At 51.0% G+C, this 16,453-nt stretch overlaps 2 protein-coding genes across 4 annotated transcripts in view; one reads left to right on the forward strand and one right to left on the reverse strand.

Annotated features, from left to right (window-relative positions):
* Nucleotides 1-3,642: 3,642 nt before the first annotated feature.
* Nucleotides 3,643-6,354, forward strand: NKX6-2 (NK6 homeobox 2). Its single transcript, XM_033066812.1, has 3 exons — nt 3,643-4,440; nt 4,716-4,888; nt 5,544-6,354. The coding sequence occupies exons 1-3, from the start codon at nt 4,026-4,028 to the stop codon at nt 5,790-5,792; spliced, it is 837 nt and encodes a 278-aa protein (XP_032922703.1). The 5' UTR covers nt 3,643-4,025; the 3' UTR covers nt 5,793-6,354.
* A 1,958-nt stretch (nt 6,355-8,312) lies between these two features.
* Nucleotides 8,313-16,453, reverse strand: part of INPP5A (inositol polyphosphate-5-phosphatase A) — a 182,043-nt gene continuing 173,902 nt past the window's right edge. Inside the window, exons 13-16 of one of the 3 annotated variants that reach the window (XM_033066180.2) lie at nt 15,444-15,555; nt 11,283-11,351; nt 10,050-10,086; nt 9,831-9,899 (exon numbers count right to left, since the gene is read on the reverse strand). In XM_033066180.2, the coding sequence (XP_032922071.1) occupies nt 9,850-9,899; nt 10,050-10,086; nt 11,283-11,351; nt 15,444-15,555 (268 nt within the window). In that variant the 3' untranslated portion in view covers nt 9,831-9,849. Of the gene's footprint in view, nt 9,900-9,998; nt 10,087-11,282; nt 11,352-15,443; nt 15,556-16,453 lie in introns of all 3 variants that reach the window. The other 2 variants (XM_033066181.2, XM_033066179.1) reach the window with 2 other exon arrangements.

The following is a 16,453-nucleotide window of genomic DNA, read 5'->3' on the forward strand; positions in this document are numbered from 1 at the left end:
CAGGCTGTAAGCACGTCCGGCGAGTGCGCCGGTGCCGCGGGTGTCAGCGCCCGCAGGGGCAGCTCCGGGGCACGGCGCGAGTCTCCCGGAGCCCCCCGAGCCTCAGCCCCGTCTCACCGCCGCCACAACGCACCGGGCACGGGGAGAAGCGGCGACCGGCGGGGGAATGAGACCGGGAGCGGCGGGAGGACGAAACCGGGAGCGGCGGGGGAACGAGACCGGGAGCGGCGGGAGGACGAGACCGGGAGCGGCGGGGGAAGGAGACCGGGAGCGGCGGGAGGGCGGACGAACCGCTCGGGGCACCGGCCGGGGGCCCGGGGCCGCCAGGGGGCGCCGGTGGGTCGCGGAGGCCGGGCGGGCCCCGGGGGCGCGGGTGGGGCGCGGCCCGGCCCGGACAGGTGACAGCACTGGGACCCGGACAGGTGACAGCACTGGGACCCGGACAGGTGACAGGTGACAGCACTGGCGCTCGGACAGGTGACAGCACTGGGACCCGGACAGGTGACCGCACTGCCCGCGGCCTGGCCCTGTTCTCCTCCGCCGAAATGAACGTTCCGAAAGCGGCGACACGAACAGTGCCGGTGGCGTGTCCGCCCGACGGACGGGCTGCAGCGCTGCCAGACTAACCCGGGCAAGCGCCCGCACTGGCCGTCACAAGCGCCTCGGGCTGGTTTCTACCTGCTCGGGTAAACCCTCCATCAGTAACTTCTGCGCGGCCATCGGAGGAAGCACCGGAGAGAGCGAGCGCTCCGCAGCCGCTGACTCTTGGGGACGGAATCCCCGACTTACTTTACCGAGACCACCTTTCCACTGCGAGCGGCTGCCGGGCGTGATTGCGGGCGCTGCGCCGAGCCCGGGGGCGAGCAGTCAGATGGCCGGTGCAGTGGCCTCAAGCACTGCCTGGCCACTGCGACGTCTCCGAGGGGAACGAGCTTTGTACCCGGAACGGAGTTTACTGAAAGGCCAGGGGAGTCCTTGACCCCGGAGCAGCCTGGCAGCTCCTGGGACTCAACGGGGAGAGGAAGCAGCGGGGCCGAAGGGGGATTCGCGGGCAGCCCGGGGACGGGGAGCCGATGCCTGCCCGCGGTCTCCTCTTTCGGTGTCACACCCCGACGGAAGAACAGACGCAAAAGTAGATTTATCACGCCACGGGGTCTACAGAGATAAACCCCACATACTTCCACGAGTTAAAACGAGGGTATGAGATTTCAGGAAAGTAAGTGAAATGGACAAATGCACCACCAATGTGCGACAAGTGTCGCTGATAACATACAAACCGCAAACCGGACTCCGAGGCCCGCTTTAGACGGAGCAGGGGGCTTTGACTCTGCCCCGGCACCCGTACGCCGATAGGCGAGGCTCCTGAGGCAGCAGCCCCCGCAGGGCCACCGGCGGCCGCGGCCCAGAGCCCGCCGGGGGCGACGCGCGTCGAGTTCTGCGCGCTCCCGGCGGCGACGGGACACACGCACGGGCACGGGCACGGACACGGACACGGGCACACGCACGGACACGGGCACACGCACGGGCACGGACACGGACACGGGCACGGACACTCTCGGGTGTCCCGGGGGAGCGGGCGGCAGGCACATGGGAGGACACTGCGCTCCGCCACGGCCGTTCGCTACCGGGCACGGCAGCCCAGCGGCGAGCTCACCCGTCACGGGCGGGGATCGGTGTCGTCCCGCCGAGCGCGGATGGCGGCGGCCGCGCGCTTACCTTGTTCCGTCGGTGCCGCGCAAGAAAGCGGCGTCCCGGCGGGGCCGCTGCCCGGTGAGCGGCTGCCGGCCGCCCGTGTCTGGATCAGCACCCGGCCCCCGCCCGGGCGGGGCGGGAGGCGTCCCTCTCGTTAGCCGAGGCGAACAGAGCCGCTCAGAGCCGCGGGGTCAGCATTCGGATCTGCGGGCTGGGCGGGCAGAGGCGCTGCTGGCCCCCAGCACCGCACTGGGGCAGGCACGCCGGCGGGATGCGGGCAAACCCGGCGGGATGCGGGCAAACCCGGCGGTCTGCGCCCGGAGAGGCGCGGGCTGGCAGAGACCGAGCCGAGCCGAGCCGAGCCGCGGGCTGGCTGCGCGCCGGCACCTGCGCGCCCGGGACGGGTGGTGCCCGATCCCCGCTGGAACCACGACTCTCCGTGAGGGCCGGTCAGTCCCTTCTGCGGCCACCTGCAGCAGCTTTCAAGGCCGCCGTGGGCCGGGGCCGCGGCGGAGGCGGAGGGAGCAGGTGGCATTGCCAGCCCCTTCCCGACGCACGCAGGCGTCGCGGAAACGAGCCGGCACGGAGCTGATGAGGCTGTCCTCGCAAAGCCCGATACACCGTGACTGTTCCCTCCACTGCTGCTGTTCAAAAGACAGAGAGAAATGCAATGAAGTCGTTTATTAAACCTTCTTTAGCGCAGCGTAGTTTTTAATCTCACGTTTATACGTTAAGCTTTTTACAAAGATGCGCAAAACAAGACGCACGGACTATTACATCCCGTAATTCCAGCGATAGAAAACAAAGATCATGGACGAGCCCGAATAATTACTTCCCAAACCTACGCTGACATTACGGCCCTGTTACAGGTTAAACGAAACCCTGTTCACCTGCAAACGATTCTAACGACAGACGTGGCCACATCCAAAGGACCACGCTTTTAATAATTTTCCTGTTATGATCAAGTCGATTCGTGTTTACTTTATGAACACTTTGAAAATATTTAGCTCCCTGCTTGTTGTGGTTAATGTTTTCCTTGGATAACTATGTATCAAACCTGTAGGAGAAAGCAGTTGCAAGGCGGAAAACATGCCATAAACCTAGTTTCCGGAATTATTTTCTGTATAAGCCTCAAATACGAATTCTCTTTTTCTCGACAATTAATTTTGTTTTAGATTAGGAATATCTCTGGTCATTTTAGTTATTAAAACGAGCTTGGTTCTGCGGTGATGCAATAGTAGTTTTTCTGCCTTTAAAGATTAGGGGCTCTACTCCTGCGTCGGGTCGAGTCAGGTCGGGAGGAAGGAAGAAAGGAAGGAAGGAAGGAGGGAAGGAAGGAAGGAGGGAAGGAAGGAAGGAAGGCCTCTGCCAGGCCAGTGGGTTTCAGAATAGGCAACAAATTTGAGCCAGACAATTATTCCCAGGGCGTAAGATATTTTTTTTACGACAGTTTTAAAAACGTTGGGATCTAACGCGAGGGAACGGCCGCTGCGCAGCTGAAGACGGAGCCGATTGCCCGACAGAACAGCGAGCGGGGCGGGCATTACCGCTCAGTGCTCCGGGACAGCGCCGCGGTCACTGCCCGGCTGCTCGGGGAGCCTCTGGCCGTCTCCGCGGGTCCCCGCCCGGCGGGAGGGGCCCGACGCGGCGAGTGGGAGGCGTGTACCCGCTGGCTGCTGTCGGGGCAGGGCGGGCCGGGCCTGGGCGGGGCCGGGGGTCCCGGCGGCGGGGCCGGGGGTCCCGTCGGGCGCGGCGCGGCCACGTGCAGCCCCGCGCGCTCCCACGGCGCGGCCCGGCCGTGACGTGTCGGGGTGGGGGCGCGCGCCGCCCGCCGATTGGGCGGTGCTGGCGGCGCGGGGCGGTGGCCGCCCAATGGGCGCGGGGCGCGCAGGTGCCCGCGCGGTTATCTGCGCGCGGGGCGCGGCGCGGAGCGTCCCCGCGGCCGCCGGACACGCGGCCGGGGCGACGCGCGGAGCTGCAGGTCCCGCATCGTCCTGCCGCCGGATCGCGTGTGGAGCGCGGTGCCCGTAGCCCGCCGGGACGCGCCGCCGGTGGGGGCTCTTTCTCCCGGGACTCGCGGTCTGTTGTTCAGCCGCGCCGCTCCGGCTCGGCTTTCGCCGCTCTTCAGTCTGGACTTCGGAGGTGCGCGCCGCGGGTGCGGGCGGGCAAGCGCCGGGATTTTCCTGTTACCAGCAAACTTTGGCATTTACTTTCGCTGAGATCCCGCGAGCAGCGAGGAGCCCGTCCCGCCCGCGGCCGCGCTCTCGGCGAGGGTCCCCAGCGGAGCGGCCGCGGCGCGATTGGGAAGGACCCACGCTCGCTGATGCCCGCAGATGTTAGCGGTGGGACAGATGGATGCTAATCGCCAGAGCGCATTCGTCCTTAGCAGTGCGCCGCTAGCCGCGCTGCACAACATGGCCGAGATGAAGACCTCCCTGTTCCCCTACGCCCTGCAGAACCCCTCCGGTTTCAAGGCGCCGGCCCTGGGCGGACTCAACACGCAGCTCCCTTTGGGGACACCGCACGGAATAAGCGACATCCTGGGGAGGCCCGTGGGCAGTGCCAGCAACCTGCTCGGCGGGCTGCCCCGCATCAACGGGCTGGCGGCCTCGGCCGGGATGTACTTCAGCCCCGCTGCCGTCTCCCGCTACCCGAAGCCTCTGGCGGAGCTGCCGGGACGGCCGCCCATTTTCTGGCCGGGAGTGGTGCAAGGCTCTCCCTGGAGAGACCCCCGGCTCGCGTGTCCCGGTAAGTGCGACAGGTCCTTGCAGGGCGCGGGGAGCAGGCGGCCTGGGGTCCAGAGCCGGGCCGGCCGCAAGCCGGCGGACGAGCGCGGTGGACGGGGCGGGCAGCAGAAAGGTCTGGTGCGGGTCACTCGGTCCGCATGGCCCGGGTCTGTCCCGGACCGAGCCCTGCTTTAGAGCCTGACACCCCAAGCGGTTCCGCAGCGCCCGGCGGGGCCCGGCTACGGGCCGGGAGCAGGGCAGAGTTCATCCCTGACGCAGCTCTTTCTCCGCTTCCAGCTCAGACTGGGATGGTTTTGGACAAGGACGGCAAGAAGAAACACTCTCGACCGACTTTCTCTGGGCAGCAGATATTCGCTTTAGAGAAAACCTTCGAACAGACGAAATACTTGGCGGGACCGGAGCGCGCCCGGCTCGCCTACTCCCTGGGGATGACCGAGAGCCAGGTGAAGGTAGGTCCGTGCTGCGAGCTCTCACCTCTCCCGCTCCTGCCGCGGCCGCTTTCTGCCATGTCGGTAAAATTACAAGCAGCCACGAACACTGCGCAATTATGCGGGGATTTTTTTTTGAGTCAGTTAGAATTGAAGTTACATCTCGATATTGGATAGATTTTAGGGTAATTTCTATCTATTTTCTGCTTAGAGCTCTCTGTGCTGCAAACAATTTAAAATAAGTAGACATATTATATTTAATATAAACCCCCATCACAACAACGACAAAAAGCCCCTCGCAGGTAACTTTTTTAAAGGGCCACTTTTCCACGAGGATTGTGTCCACTGGCAGTACTTTACCTTGTGTAATCCCACAAATTTTTTTAGCAAAGCCTGCAGGTGCATCTGAGTATTGGGGCGCACTGTAAGTCAAAAATACTTATTTTTCTGGCTGTCGTATTCCGTTTTCAACAAACGACTGTTCCGGGAAGCTGCTGATTTAACTGTGGTGGTGCAGCCCCGCAGAGCCGGGCAGATGTCCCCAACAGGGTGCCCCCTCCCCGGGAGCCCTCCGAGGCTCTGCAGCCCCGCCGTGCAGATGGGACGGGGGCGGCGGGGGCAGGCGCGGCGGCGGGACCGAGACCGTGGCTGAGCTGTGCCCGGTGCCGGTGCCCAGGTTTGGTTCCAGAACAGACGGACCAAGTGGCGGAAGAGACACGCGGCGGAGATGGCCTCGGCAAAGAAGAAGCACGACTCGGAGACGGAGAAGCTGAAGGAGAGCTCGGACAATGAGGACGATGACGAATACAACAAGCCCCTGGACCCCAACTCAGACGATGAAAAAATCACGAGGCTATTGAAAAAGCACAAATCCACGAACCTGTCCCTCGTCAGTCCCTGCAGCACCAGCTCGGATACGTTGTGAGGGCGTGGGGCCGATGGCCGCACCGGGCAGCACGGCGGGGTGAGTGTAAACTGGGTGTTTGAAGTGGTGTGTTGTACAGCCTAAGATGTATGTGAAATGTATATATTTTTTACAGAATAAGTTATGAATTTATTTTCTTTCTCATCGATGTAAATTTCAGAGAAATTTTTTCAGCTTTTTGGGTTTTGTGTCCCTTTAAGGTTTCCCGCTCTTTCCTTTAGCTTTCCTGTTAATTTCCTGCTCCTAACAATCAAGTTTTGTTACGTTTTCTATGGATCCCAAGTCCGACCTCAGCCACTTTGTATATAGTAAATTTCAGATTTTTGTGATGTATATTTCTAGTGTAAAAACGGCAGTTTTCTTTCACTCCGTCCCTCAGTGTCTTGGCAGTTTCATTTCTCCTGCCTCTGGATTTTATGCTTAATAATACCAAAAAATACAAACCAATGCCCCAAAAAAGCACGAGAGGAAAATGGACACTTGATTTTACATTAGAATGTCTCCACACGTGTTGGAAAGACTTTGTATAAATCAATAAATTATTTAACAACCTTCTCCTTTAGCGAGTTTCTTCCCGCATTTCTGTGCCAGGAGCCGGGGACACCAGAGCTTCTGCAGGGTGCCCGATGCTGCTCCGCAAGGGAAAAGGAAAAAGGAGCAGCTGTGCCCGGGGGCCGGCGGGCTGAGCCGGGAGAGCCCCGGCCCCTGTGGCGCGGTCGGTGCCGCACGGGAACCCGACAGCCCGGAGAGGAGAGAGCGCGGGGCTGAGCGTGCGGCCCGAGCTGCCGGCAGCGCTTCGGGGCGTGACAGGGGCAGACGGGGCCGGGACACCTCCGTCCCATCGCGCTGCCCGAGCACCGGCCGCGGCAAAAACCCGGCAGCCGAGCTGTTGAGATCCGCGGCGGCGGCCTGCGAGCTCCACCAGCCCCCCGCGCCTTCCGCCGCGATTCCGGGCGGCGCTTGGGCCCCGGGCCCGACCCGGCCCGACCCGGGCTGCCGGGCGGCGCTTGGGCCCCGGGCCCGAACCGGCCCGACCCGGGCTGCCGGGCGGCGCTTGGGCCCCGGGCCCGACCCGGGCTGCCGGGCGGCGCTTGGGCCCGAACCGGCCCGACCCGGGCTGACCGGGCGGCGCTTGGGCCCCGGGCCCGACCCGGCCCGACCCGGGCTGCCGGGCGGCGCTTGGGCCCCGGGCCCGACCCGGGCTGCCGGGCGGCGCTTGGGCCCCGGGCCCGACCCGGGCTGACCGGGCGGCGCTTCGGCCCTACTCCTGCGGCCGCCAAAGCGCTGCCAGCCGCCCGGGACCCCGCATTTCTCCCCTTGTCCCACGCGAGGCCGGGTGGCTGTGGGCTGCCAGCGTTGTTAAGATGGATGCTTGTTTATTTTTATTTAAAGGAATGAGAGTCTCTTTGCCCCGTGTCTCAGCTCTAGCTCCGCAGCCCAGCAAGGGCAGTAAGCGGCCGCACCGCGGGCGCTCCTGCCGCCCCTGCCTGGCACCCAGCGACAGTCCGGTGCGGGACCCAGCGCCTCCAGCACCGCCCGCCCCGCTCCGCACCTCTCCCGCAGCGCCGGGCCCGTGTCCGGGGCTCCCCCGCTCGCCCTCTCTCGGTGCCCTGGCCCGCACGGAGCCAGCAGCAGCTCCCGAGTGCACGGCACGGCCCGGGCCCGTCGGGGCGGTTCTGCGGCGGACAGGGGCCCGGTGCCCCCGCTCGCTGTGAGTGATTCCCCTTCGCTCCTGCGGGAATCCCGCGGGTCCCTCCTCACTGACCGGGGCCGCGCTCGGTTCTGCCGCGGTTACAGAGGGAATAAACCGAGCTGAGACCGGGCCGGTGTTCGGGCTCCTGAGGGGCAGTGGCTGGATAAAAACATCTGCGCTCGAGGCTAAATCATTCCCACCTCCCTCTTCCCAAAGTTCTTAAAGCAGAGGAGCTCGGAGGGGGCGTTGCGGGAGAAGGGGGCTCGGAGGCACCGCCAGCCCGGGCAGAGGGGATGCTGACCCGCCCGCCGTCCCTCGGCTGTCCCGGCTCTGCCCGCGCCCCCGGGTTCGCCTCCGAGCCTGTTAAAATGCCAAAGCTGCGTTTTGTGAATTTCTGAGGGTTCGGTTCGGGGCGTTCTCGGCAGGTCAGCGGTGCGCCCTACAGCCCCCGAGAGCTTCGGGCTACAGCGAGTTCAGCGGGGCTTCGGTCCCCGCTGGAAAAGACTAGAGAGGTTTCTTCTGAAACTCGCGATAATCACGGAGGAGTTTATGGTGGCAGATTTACTGACCTGCTGAGGACTAGCATCTTGTGAACTGCTCGTAAAGCTGCATCACCTTCTCTCATCAGCGCTCCCATATCAGCTTCTCAGTGCCTTTTACTCGGTTTGTATTGTTTTGATTAACATCAGAACTGCATCTTATCATAGAGGTTTTCACGTGAAAAACACCCTTGTTAATTGGCAGATTAAAAGGTATCTCAATAAGAAATGTGACAATTAAAAAAATTTCCCTGTAGTCATCAAATTAAAGGGGCAGACACAACCATGTTCACCATGATTAGTTTTATTGCTTGAGAACCAGAGTACTCATTCCTAAAGGCCTTCAGAGTTATCATGAGTTGAGTTCGCTTAAATAGAATTACTGTGTGGTTATAATGCAACATGGCACAGTAACAATACAGAGCTGCAGACACCCTCTGGGCAACAATACTTGCTATAAACTGGGCTGTACTGTTGAGAAAACTCTGCAAGCGGACATCAAATCATTCCCAATGGTAGTGATTTATACCAAAATCAAGCATCAATCTAATGCCATTGCGCAGTCCATGAACTCCGTAGTGTTCTAAATTAAATCAATAAAACATACATTTGTGTTTCATCAACAGACTCCCTAATCACCTTTTAATGTTGTATTTAGTGGTGGGAGGAAAATGTCTGTAACAAGACTATATTGTAGGTTGCACTGAGCTACTAACCAGGAAAATTTACAGTTGGGTTGATGTTTTTTTTTTTTTCCTTTAATACTGTATTAATACAGTTTGTGTCCAATACAGTTGCTACTTGAAGCAGATTATTGTTTTCTTCTCCCGTGTTGTTATTGTTTCAATATAGAATATGGCACCATAAAACAGTAACAAAAGACAGACAAAAACAGTTTACAAAATTCTGGAAAGTTACACCCAAACCTAGCTAAGAACTTCACATTCAATCCTTAATATTACATAGAAAGAAGAGATTATAGGAATAACAAAGTGAAACTGCTAATATATATGCTATATAGTATGCTATATATCTGTATCCAGGATGGCACTGCTATATATTATTTATTACATAAATGTTTGTTGTTGATGTACACTTAACTAAACCTGCTAAGACTCCAATACTTACTGCTGATAATGGCACTCTCAAGCATTCATATTGGAAAGTATATTTAGCATAAGTTTTGGTCAGGTTTATAAATTATTTATATATCTGTGTATATATACACATACATACATATATATACACACACATATATATGTATGTATAGAAAGCAGCTGCTGTGTGATTCAAAAACCATGTAACATGGCAGTATAGTAAATAAAATGAGAAAAAAAATTTAAAAATGAAAACCAAAATGCTAAAACTAAAATACAAACCATAAGCCTTGGTCAAAAAAGAAAATACCATTTAAAACCATCAATATCTCTATCTATACAATCCAATGTACAAAATCCCAAAGTGGTAAAGATATATAATGGGTATGATACCTTTAAAAGTTTGTAATATGCTGAAATAACTTTTCCACATCGACAAACACTTATTAAAAGTTGAAGGTTGTGAAATCTAGAATACGTAACATCTCTGCTGTCTATTTAGAGTTTTGGCAACAGAACTGTGACATATATATAAAAAATAATTCCACATTTCTACTTGATGTCACATGAACATACAAGACAGTGAGGTATGTGAGGCTTCTCTTGAACAGAGTCCAGATGCTGAAGCATAGTGTACGATCAGCAGTCTAAAAATGTGGCACTCAGGACTGGATTTATCAATACAGCTGTTAGGATTACAGATTTCAGTGTGCTGCCTTCCCTCCTGGCTACAGTGTGGTTTCACGGAAAATCTTCTCACCTCGTAGGCATCTTTTTCCTGTTGCAGAATTGGCATTTTTTAAAAAAGAAAGATAAACACAGGGGAAATGATGTAGAAAATGTAATAGAAACATAAAAGAAAAAAGATGATATTTACCACCACATCACTGCACGACACAACACTTGTGCACATTTGCAATAGGTTTACCTGCCCCAGCAGCTATTCGAAAGGACAGGAACACAGGCTGCAGCAAGTTAGGGAAAAATAGAAGTTACATGTTTGAAATACAAGTTTGTGGCTTTTTTTTTTTTTTTTTTTGTTTCTTTACAGTCAGTACTAAATACAACAAAAACTTCTCTATGACTGGAAACAAAATGTTGCAACAAGTTTTTGAATTAATCTAATTACAAAATGCACAAGGGAACAAAATCATCTCCTCACAGATTTCTGCTCCCACTGAAACCTAAGGGGAAATTTTTCACAGATTTCTGTGGGAAGAGGCTCAGGTCCCACACACATTTCCCTTTTGTAACAGTGCCACAGCACTTTGGTGATGAAGGGAACAAAAACTGCTGTTTCTGAACTGGCTGACCCAGAGCTTTTTGTTTACTGCATAAGTTAGTAAGTTGCTCCATTTTAAAATGGATGGTTTAAATTGGATGGTTCTGGACCAAATGCCTTAAGTGCATTTTTCATTAGAAAACAATTCTCTGTCTCACAAGAACTCTGACCATGGAATGAAACAGGGGTATGTATGTGTGAGTTCACATTTGTGTGGTCACATATACACATATACAATTACCCACTATCCCTCTCTGAATTATCGTTCAAGAGCCTCAGTGCTGTTTTTAGATAGTCTTTCAGAGGTTACCTCCTACTCCTCAATCGGCTTTTTCAAAGAAAGCAAATACTCTGTTTTATTCTATTTCTAACTTAGGTTTCCATCTGGTCTCTTCAGCAAAGAAGACAGTAGAATTCAGGTATTTTATTAATTTCAACACCTGTTATTTATGTGATTATTTAAGGTTTCTCTATATTTTTTTAATCTCTTGTTGTTTGAACTGCCAATATATTCTTTTATTAATAAGCACCTATGCATCAACCTCGCTGAAGCTATGCTCTGACAGTATAGTTGATAACCCAATGAAATCACTTGTGTTTTGCTAGAGGAGCTTTAAGTGTACAGATGGCTGCTCCTCTTCACTTGCACCATATCCTGCTTTCATTCTAGCACCCGTTGTCCTGTTCTTTGATTTCCTACAAGCAGCATTCTGATACACAGACTGACTGCAGCTGAATTCCACTTTGAAACATTTTCAAGGTGTGACAAAAATAGGGCAGAGATATAGCTGACTTACAATCAATAGAACCTAGTGCATACATTCTCCTTCCTAATAAAAAACTTAGAAGACAAAAGACTAAAATGCTTAATTTAATTACCTTGTGATCCCCCATGCAGACATTTGGCCCAATGTGGTCATATATTACTATCTTCTCATCATTTTCTGACTAGTTTAAAAAAAACAAAACACAATAAAACACTAGTCAGTCCAAGAATTCTCCAGATTACACACACCAAAAGGAACATTGGAAATATTGTGCAAATAGATGAAATCAGTTTCTAAATGAGGTGATATTAGCACATCTTTGCTTGGCTTCTCCAGAGACAGAAGGTGTAAAATGAACTTTTATGCCCAGTACTGCTTGCAGTAATTTGTGCAGTTTGCCTGCATAAAAAACCCCCTGAGATCTCTGCGCCTCCTCCCTGCTGATGGGACCTTGGGAAATACTCGTGGCTAACTGTGCTAAGTGAAATGAGCGACTCGTAGCTGCATTCCAGGCTTCTGCTGCAAAATGCAGCAAGCACATATGGCCAGTCCTTTTTTAAGAACAACACGATTTTTATTGAATTAGGTGAGATAAATGTTCTTTGAATTAAATGCAATCCATGTTGCCTTATAACAACATTTGATTTCATCATATAGGAGATTTTAAATGTTCAGAAAGATGAATGATTACTTTCAGGTTATGAGTATAATCTTTAACCATTTCTCTGAGATAAATTTCTTCATCTGAAAAAAAGCATTCAGTGATTTTAAGAAAAGCAGCAAATGACGGATGACATTCCTCCAGTCTCCATTATGAATTGCTTTCATTTTGTTCCATGTTGAACTTTACCCTTATACACTGACTTCTTTAGCATTTTTATCTTAATGAATAATAAAATGTACTCATCTTTCTGCTGTTTGCAATAAATGTGACTTGGAGGAGCTATTTTGATTCTCTAGCTCAGTACCTCAGGAATAAATACAAATACACAGCCATACAAGATGGTTTCTTATTGTGCTAAACAATTTCTATAAGCTAATTAAATCTGTAATCTGCACACTCTCCAGTCTCTAATACAATTGTAGATGTGCTTTAAACTAGTTGGTAATACTAATTTATTTTGTAGGAAACAGCCAAGACTTTCTCATGTGTAATCAGTCAAGTTTGACTGGGCAATAACTTTATATAAACAGTAGCATTTAGGACTATAAAGTTAAAACTGAATTATCTTTAATGCAGTAAGGAAGCTTAAGGTCAGATTTACTTTACAGCATGGTTGTCTGCCAAAAATATAAAAACATAACCTTCTGCATTGTATGCATGAGCACTTTCCAATATTTCAAGATCATAATGCCACCAGCATCGGAAGTGGGGATACATTCATCAAAAGCGACTTGATAATTTACAAAGGCAGCATAAAATTGTGGATTTTCAACTGCATAATCTTTAGACAGATAAACAAATTACAGCAGTGCACAAGCAGAAACAATATACACTTGGCTGAGCATTCATTACTTCATGCGAGCAGGCATCAGCGCAGCTCCCGAGCAGTGGGCAACCTTTGGTGGTTTAGGGCTCAGGAAGCATAAAATAACATGATGGTGAGGTAACCGAGCATGGCATGATAGATGATGTTGCATGAAAGCTGTTTACAGCCCCATGTCAGTACAATCTGTAATGCCTACTGTGTGGCTGAGCACTCTGTACAGAGGCAATTTGTGCACCCTATCCTTTCTTTACCTAGGATTTGAATGCAGATTTACTACAATTTTTGTTTGAAATAAAATATAGAATTGCCTAGGCAGAAAAATAGACACTTTAATTGCCTATAAGAAAAATTAATACAGCAAAATAATTACCTGCATAAGAATATTCAATAGATAGTTATGACTGAAAAATTATTTAAAAATTAATATACATTTATATTTTAAGGATTTGTTACAGTGTAATCAGTTAATTAAAATTTTCTTTTACTTTCTTCAGAGTTCCTTTCTGTAGTGGAGTAAATTCTCAGTTAAGGCCAACACTGCTTCTTGCATAGAACCACAGAAACGTGTAGGGTCATTTTGCCCTTTTCTCTATCAGTTTGGCATTCTTTTCTAATGACTATTTTCATTAGGTTTTATGGGCCGGAATCCCGGTCTGGCTTTGGGCTGGATAGGCCAGCTCCTGTGTTGGTATGGAGTCAAAGCCCAGTCTGGCCCCAGCAGCACCTGGCACTTTGCATATGAGCTTCTGGAGATGTCCCAGACTGCCTGCCCACGATTTGCAAATGCAAAGCTCCAGAGACAGAGTTACGTGCACTTCTGAAGGTGAGCTTTGCACCATCCAGCTGATGGGGTTTCTGTTACACAGTCTGGAAATTGTAACTGACCTCACACTTACAAACTTCTTCAGTGCTCTAACTTTGTTTTCCCTTGTTTAATTTTCTCCCATTATATCCAAGTTATAGCCCTCTAGATAATCAGAAAGAATTCCTTTCCCTCTGTACTGTTTACACTCTTCAAGCTTTTGTGTACACTTCTATCTCCTTATTCATAGCTTTTAAAAAAAAAAAATCTTCCCTTGTTGGCCACTCTTTTAATGGTTTTCATCCTTTGTTCTTTAGGAATTTCATGGTTGCCAAGCACTATCGGTAACATTTTGGGTAAAGTCTCACTTTTTCACATGGTATTTTGTATAAGACAAACAAATAACACTGATTTTGACATTACTATTTGACTATAAAGTGTGTATTGCCTTTAGGTTTCACATTTTTTTACTGAATATGTCAGTACATGCATTGTCTAAAATTTTGGATAAAATTTCATGATGTCATGCAGACAGTTTTTACACATTAAACACTGAGCAAGTGAATTGACTTGAAATTCAAGTGGCTATGGAAAACATGTTCCCAGCTTTTCAGTGAGTTATATACTGCAAAGCAAACAGTCTAATCACGAGATAAATAACCCCGATGAGAGAAAAAGAAGGTTATAAACTTCAGGAGAGCAAGTTTCAAGGGTATAATTAATTTAAACTGGGAAAAAAAAGCCATGAAGCTATAGAACACTGACTTACTTGGAAGATTATATTTTGTAATTCGCTCCCACTAAACTTTAATTATACAGGAGCACACAGGCACACACATGACTTTTGGCAATTTTGGGTTCAGTTGTACGGTCTGGCCAGCAAGACAACTCACTGCAGCACATCCATCGCTGTGGCTGCCCACAGCCACGGCCAGCTCAGAGCACAGAGGAGTGGGGGAGATCTCGTGTCACATCCCATTTCCTGATGTGTTCTTGGCTCCTCAGAACCAGAGTCAGCAGGACAGGGGCTGTGTGCCAGGAGCACGCAGGGACAGAGGTGGTGGCAGCTGGCACAAGTCACCAGCTGACCTGGCCCAGTGCTTCCAGGAAAAGGAGGAGGGCAGAGTGGAACAAGAAGCAGAGAGCAAATGACAGAAAACTGGAAGGCTCCTGAACCATATTCCGATCATTTAACCTTGGATAGAGCATCACCAATAACCCTAACCCTGTCTCATAGACATTAAAATCCCAAGAGGAATGGCATGTTCTAGAAATTTTGCACAAGCTTATCTCTAAAGCTCTAATAGAATGTCTAAATTTAGGCTCCTAATTGGTGTACCAAAGTTAGGATCCTACCTGCTGGAGACTGTCCTCATTCAGGGGACAGAGAGAGATCTGGCCTGTGTAGGACTTGACACATTCTTGGAAGTACCTCAGGAAATGTAGCATTCTGGTAACTCAGGTTTTTCTCTCGATTGCTGACTCCTTAGCCAGCAGCCACTTGTACCTGCTCCTGTCTGCATCCCTGCTGAATCCTTGGTAGGGACAGTGCTGCTGCTCATGTCACTGTAGGGCAGACTGGGCTGGGGGACTGATGGGACTTTTACAGGGGCTTTTTATTTTCTGTTATTCTCTTAAAGGCAAGCCTTTAAAGTCAGTCTCCCAGTGCTGTGCATCCCCACTCAGAAGAGGCACAGGACAGAAGACAGTCAGTCATCATCACTGGCAGCTCAGATACCAAAAGAAGTGCTTGTGAAATCTCGTCTTTTAGTCACTGTCAGCAGGTTTATGGGGACAAATCCCCCTTCCTGGGTGCAAAGCACTGGAGGCACAGCCCTCCATTTACTACCATGGTGTGCTGTCTCCAGCTTGGCAAGTGTTTGCTACAGGCAGACTCAAGGACTGAGTGTTTCAGCCCTGGCTGCCTTTGGTGCAGATAAATGCAGTGTGGAGGCATGGGGAGCTGCAGATCTGTACTTACCTTCAGAATGAGCTCCTTGGCTGAGTGGGACATCAGGATTCTGTCGCACCAGGCTGGACATCTCGTGTTCATGTACTGCCTTCCCTGGCTAGAGTCCTCGCTGTAGGGATAACTGCAAACAAATCCCAACCACAACCATCAATGACTCTTGGCAAAGCAGCCTGAAACCTCTGGCTCAAAGGGCCATATTACTTACAAAACTTCACTGTTAAAAAGCAGCTCTTCCAGACACTTGGACATGTTTATCTTTCTTTTCTCCTCCCTCTTTCTTTTTCACGTGCTCCTTCTCTACGTCTCTTTCAGATCTACAACTGCACTGTATGGTTAACAAGTTAAGACATACACAGTTTCAAAACTCTCACATCCTACCTTGTGCATTTGCATGTGAGAGCGTTTAAGGACAGCAAACTGTTTATCTGTGTGGAAGTACAAAAATCAGTTCAACAACAACTTGAAAGTAGACAAGAGACTACAGAAAATGTACACGCAGAAGCTGAAAAATGAAATCTGGAGAAGAAACGTTCCTCTCGTGCAATTTCTTTGTAGGATTTAGAGAATAAGGGGTGTTTTCCAGGAATAATTTAACAGAAGACAGAGTTCAGAGTGCTGGGATCACTGCAGCTGTATACAAACCTCTCCTGTAGGGATTCTTTAAGGGTGACAGAAAAGAACACAGGACAAGACAGCAGGCTTCGCAGGAGATTTCTTCAGAACCAAGAAATCAGGAATGTGATCTAAAGAAAGTGATGTTGACTACAGAAGATCCCGTACCTATGAAATTCTGTTAGGATGTCTTTGTAAAGACATCTTGAATAGAAGCAGATGAAATGATAGTTACACTCTGGGGCCATCATAAACGTGCTATGGCATCTCCACTGCATTCTAACTTAGCTATAAAGGGCAACAGGAAGTGATTATTTTAATCTACAGAATATAACTAGAGGTAAGACACCTGTCTGAGCCCATGGGCTGAGATCACCTGAAGTACCCAAAAGGCAACCTCTAGCTCA

Source organism: Catharus ustulatus, chromosome 8, assembly GCF_009819885.2.
Source record: "Catharus ustulatus isolate bCatUst1 chromosome 8, bCatUst1.pri.v2, whole genome shotgun sequence".
Lineage (NCBI taxonomy): Eukaryota > Metazoa > Chordata > Aves > Passeriformes > Turdidae > Catharus > Catharus ustulatus.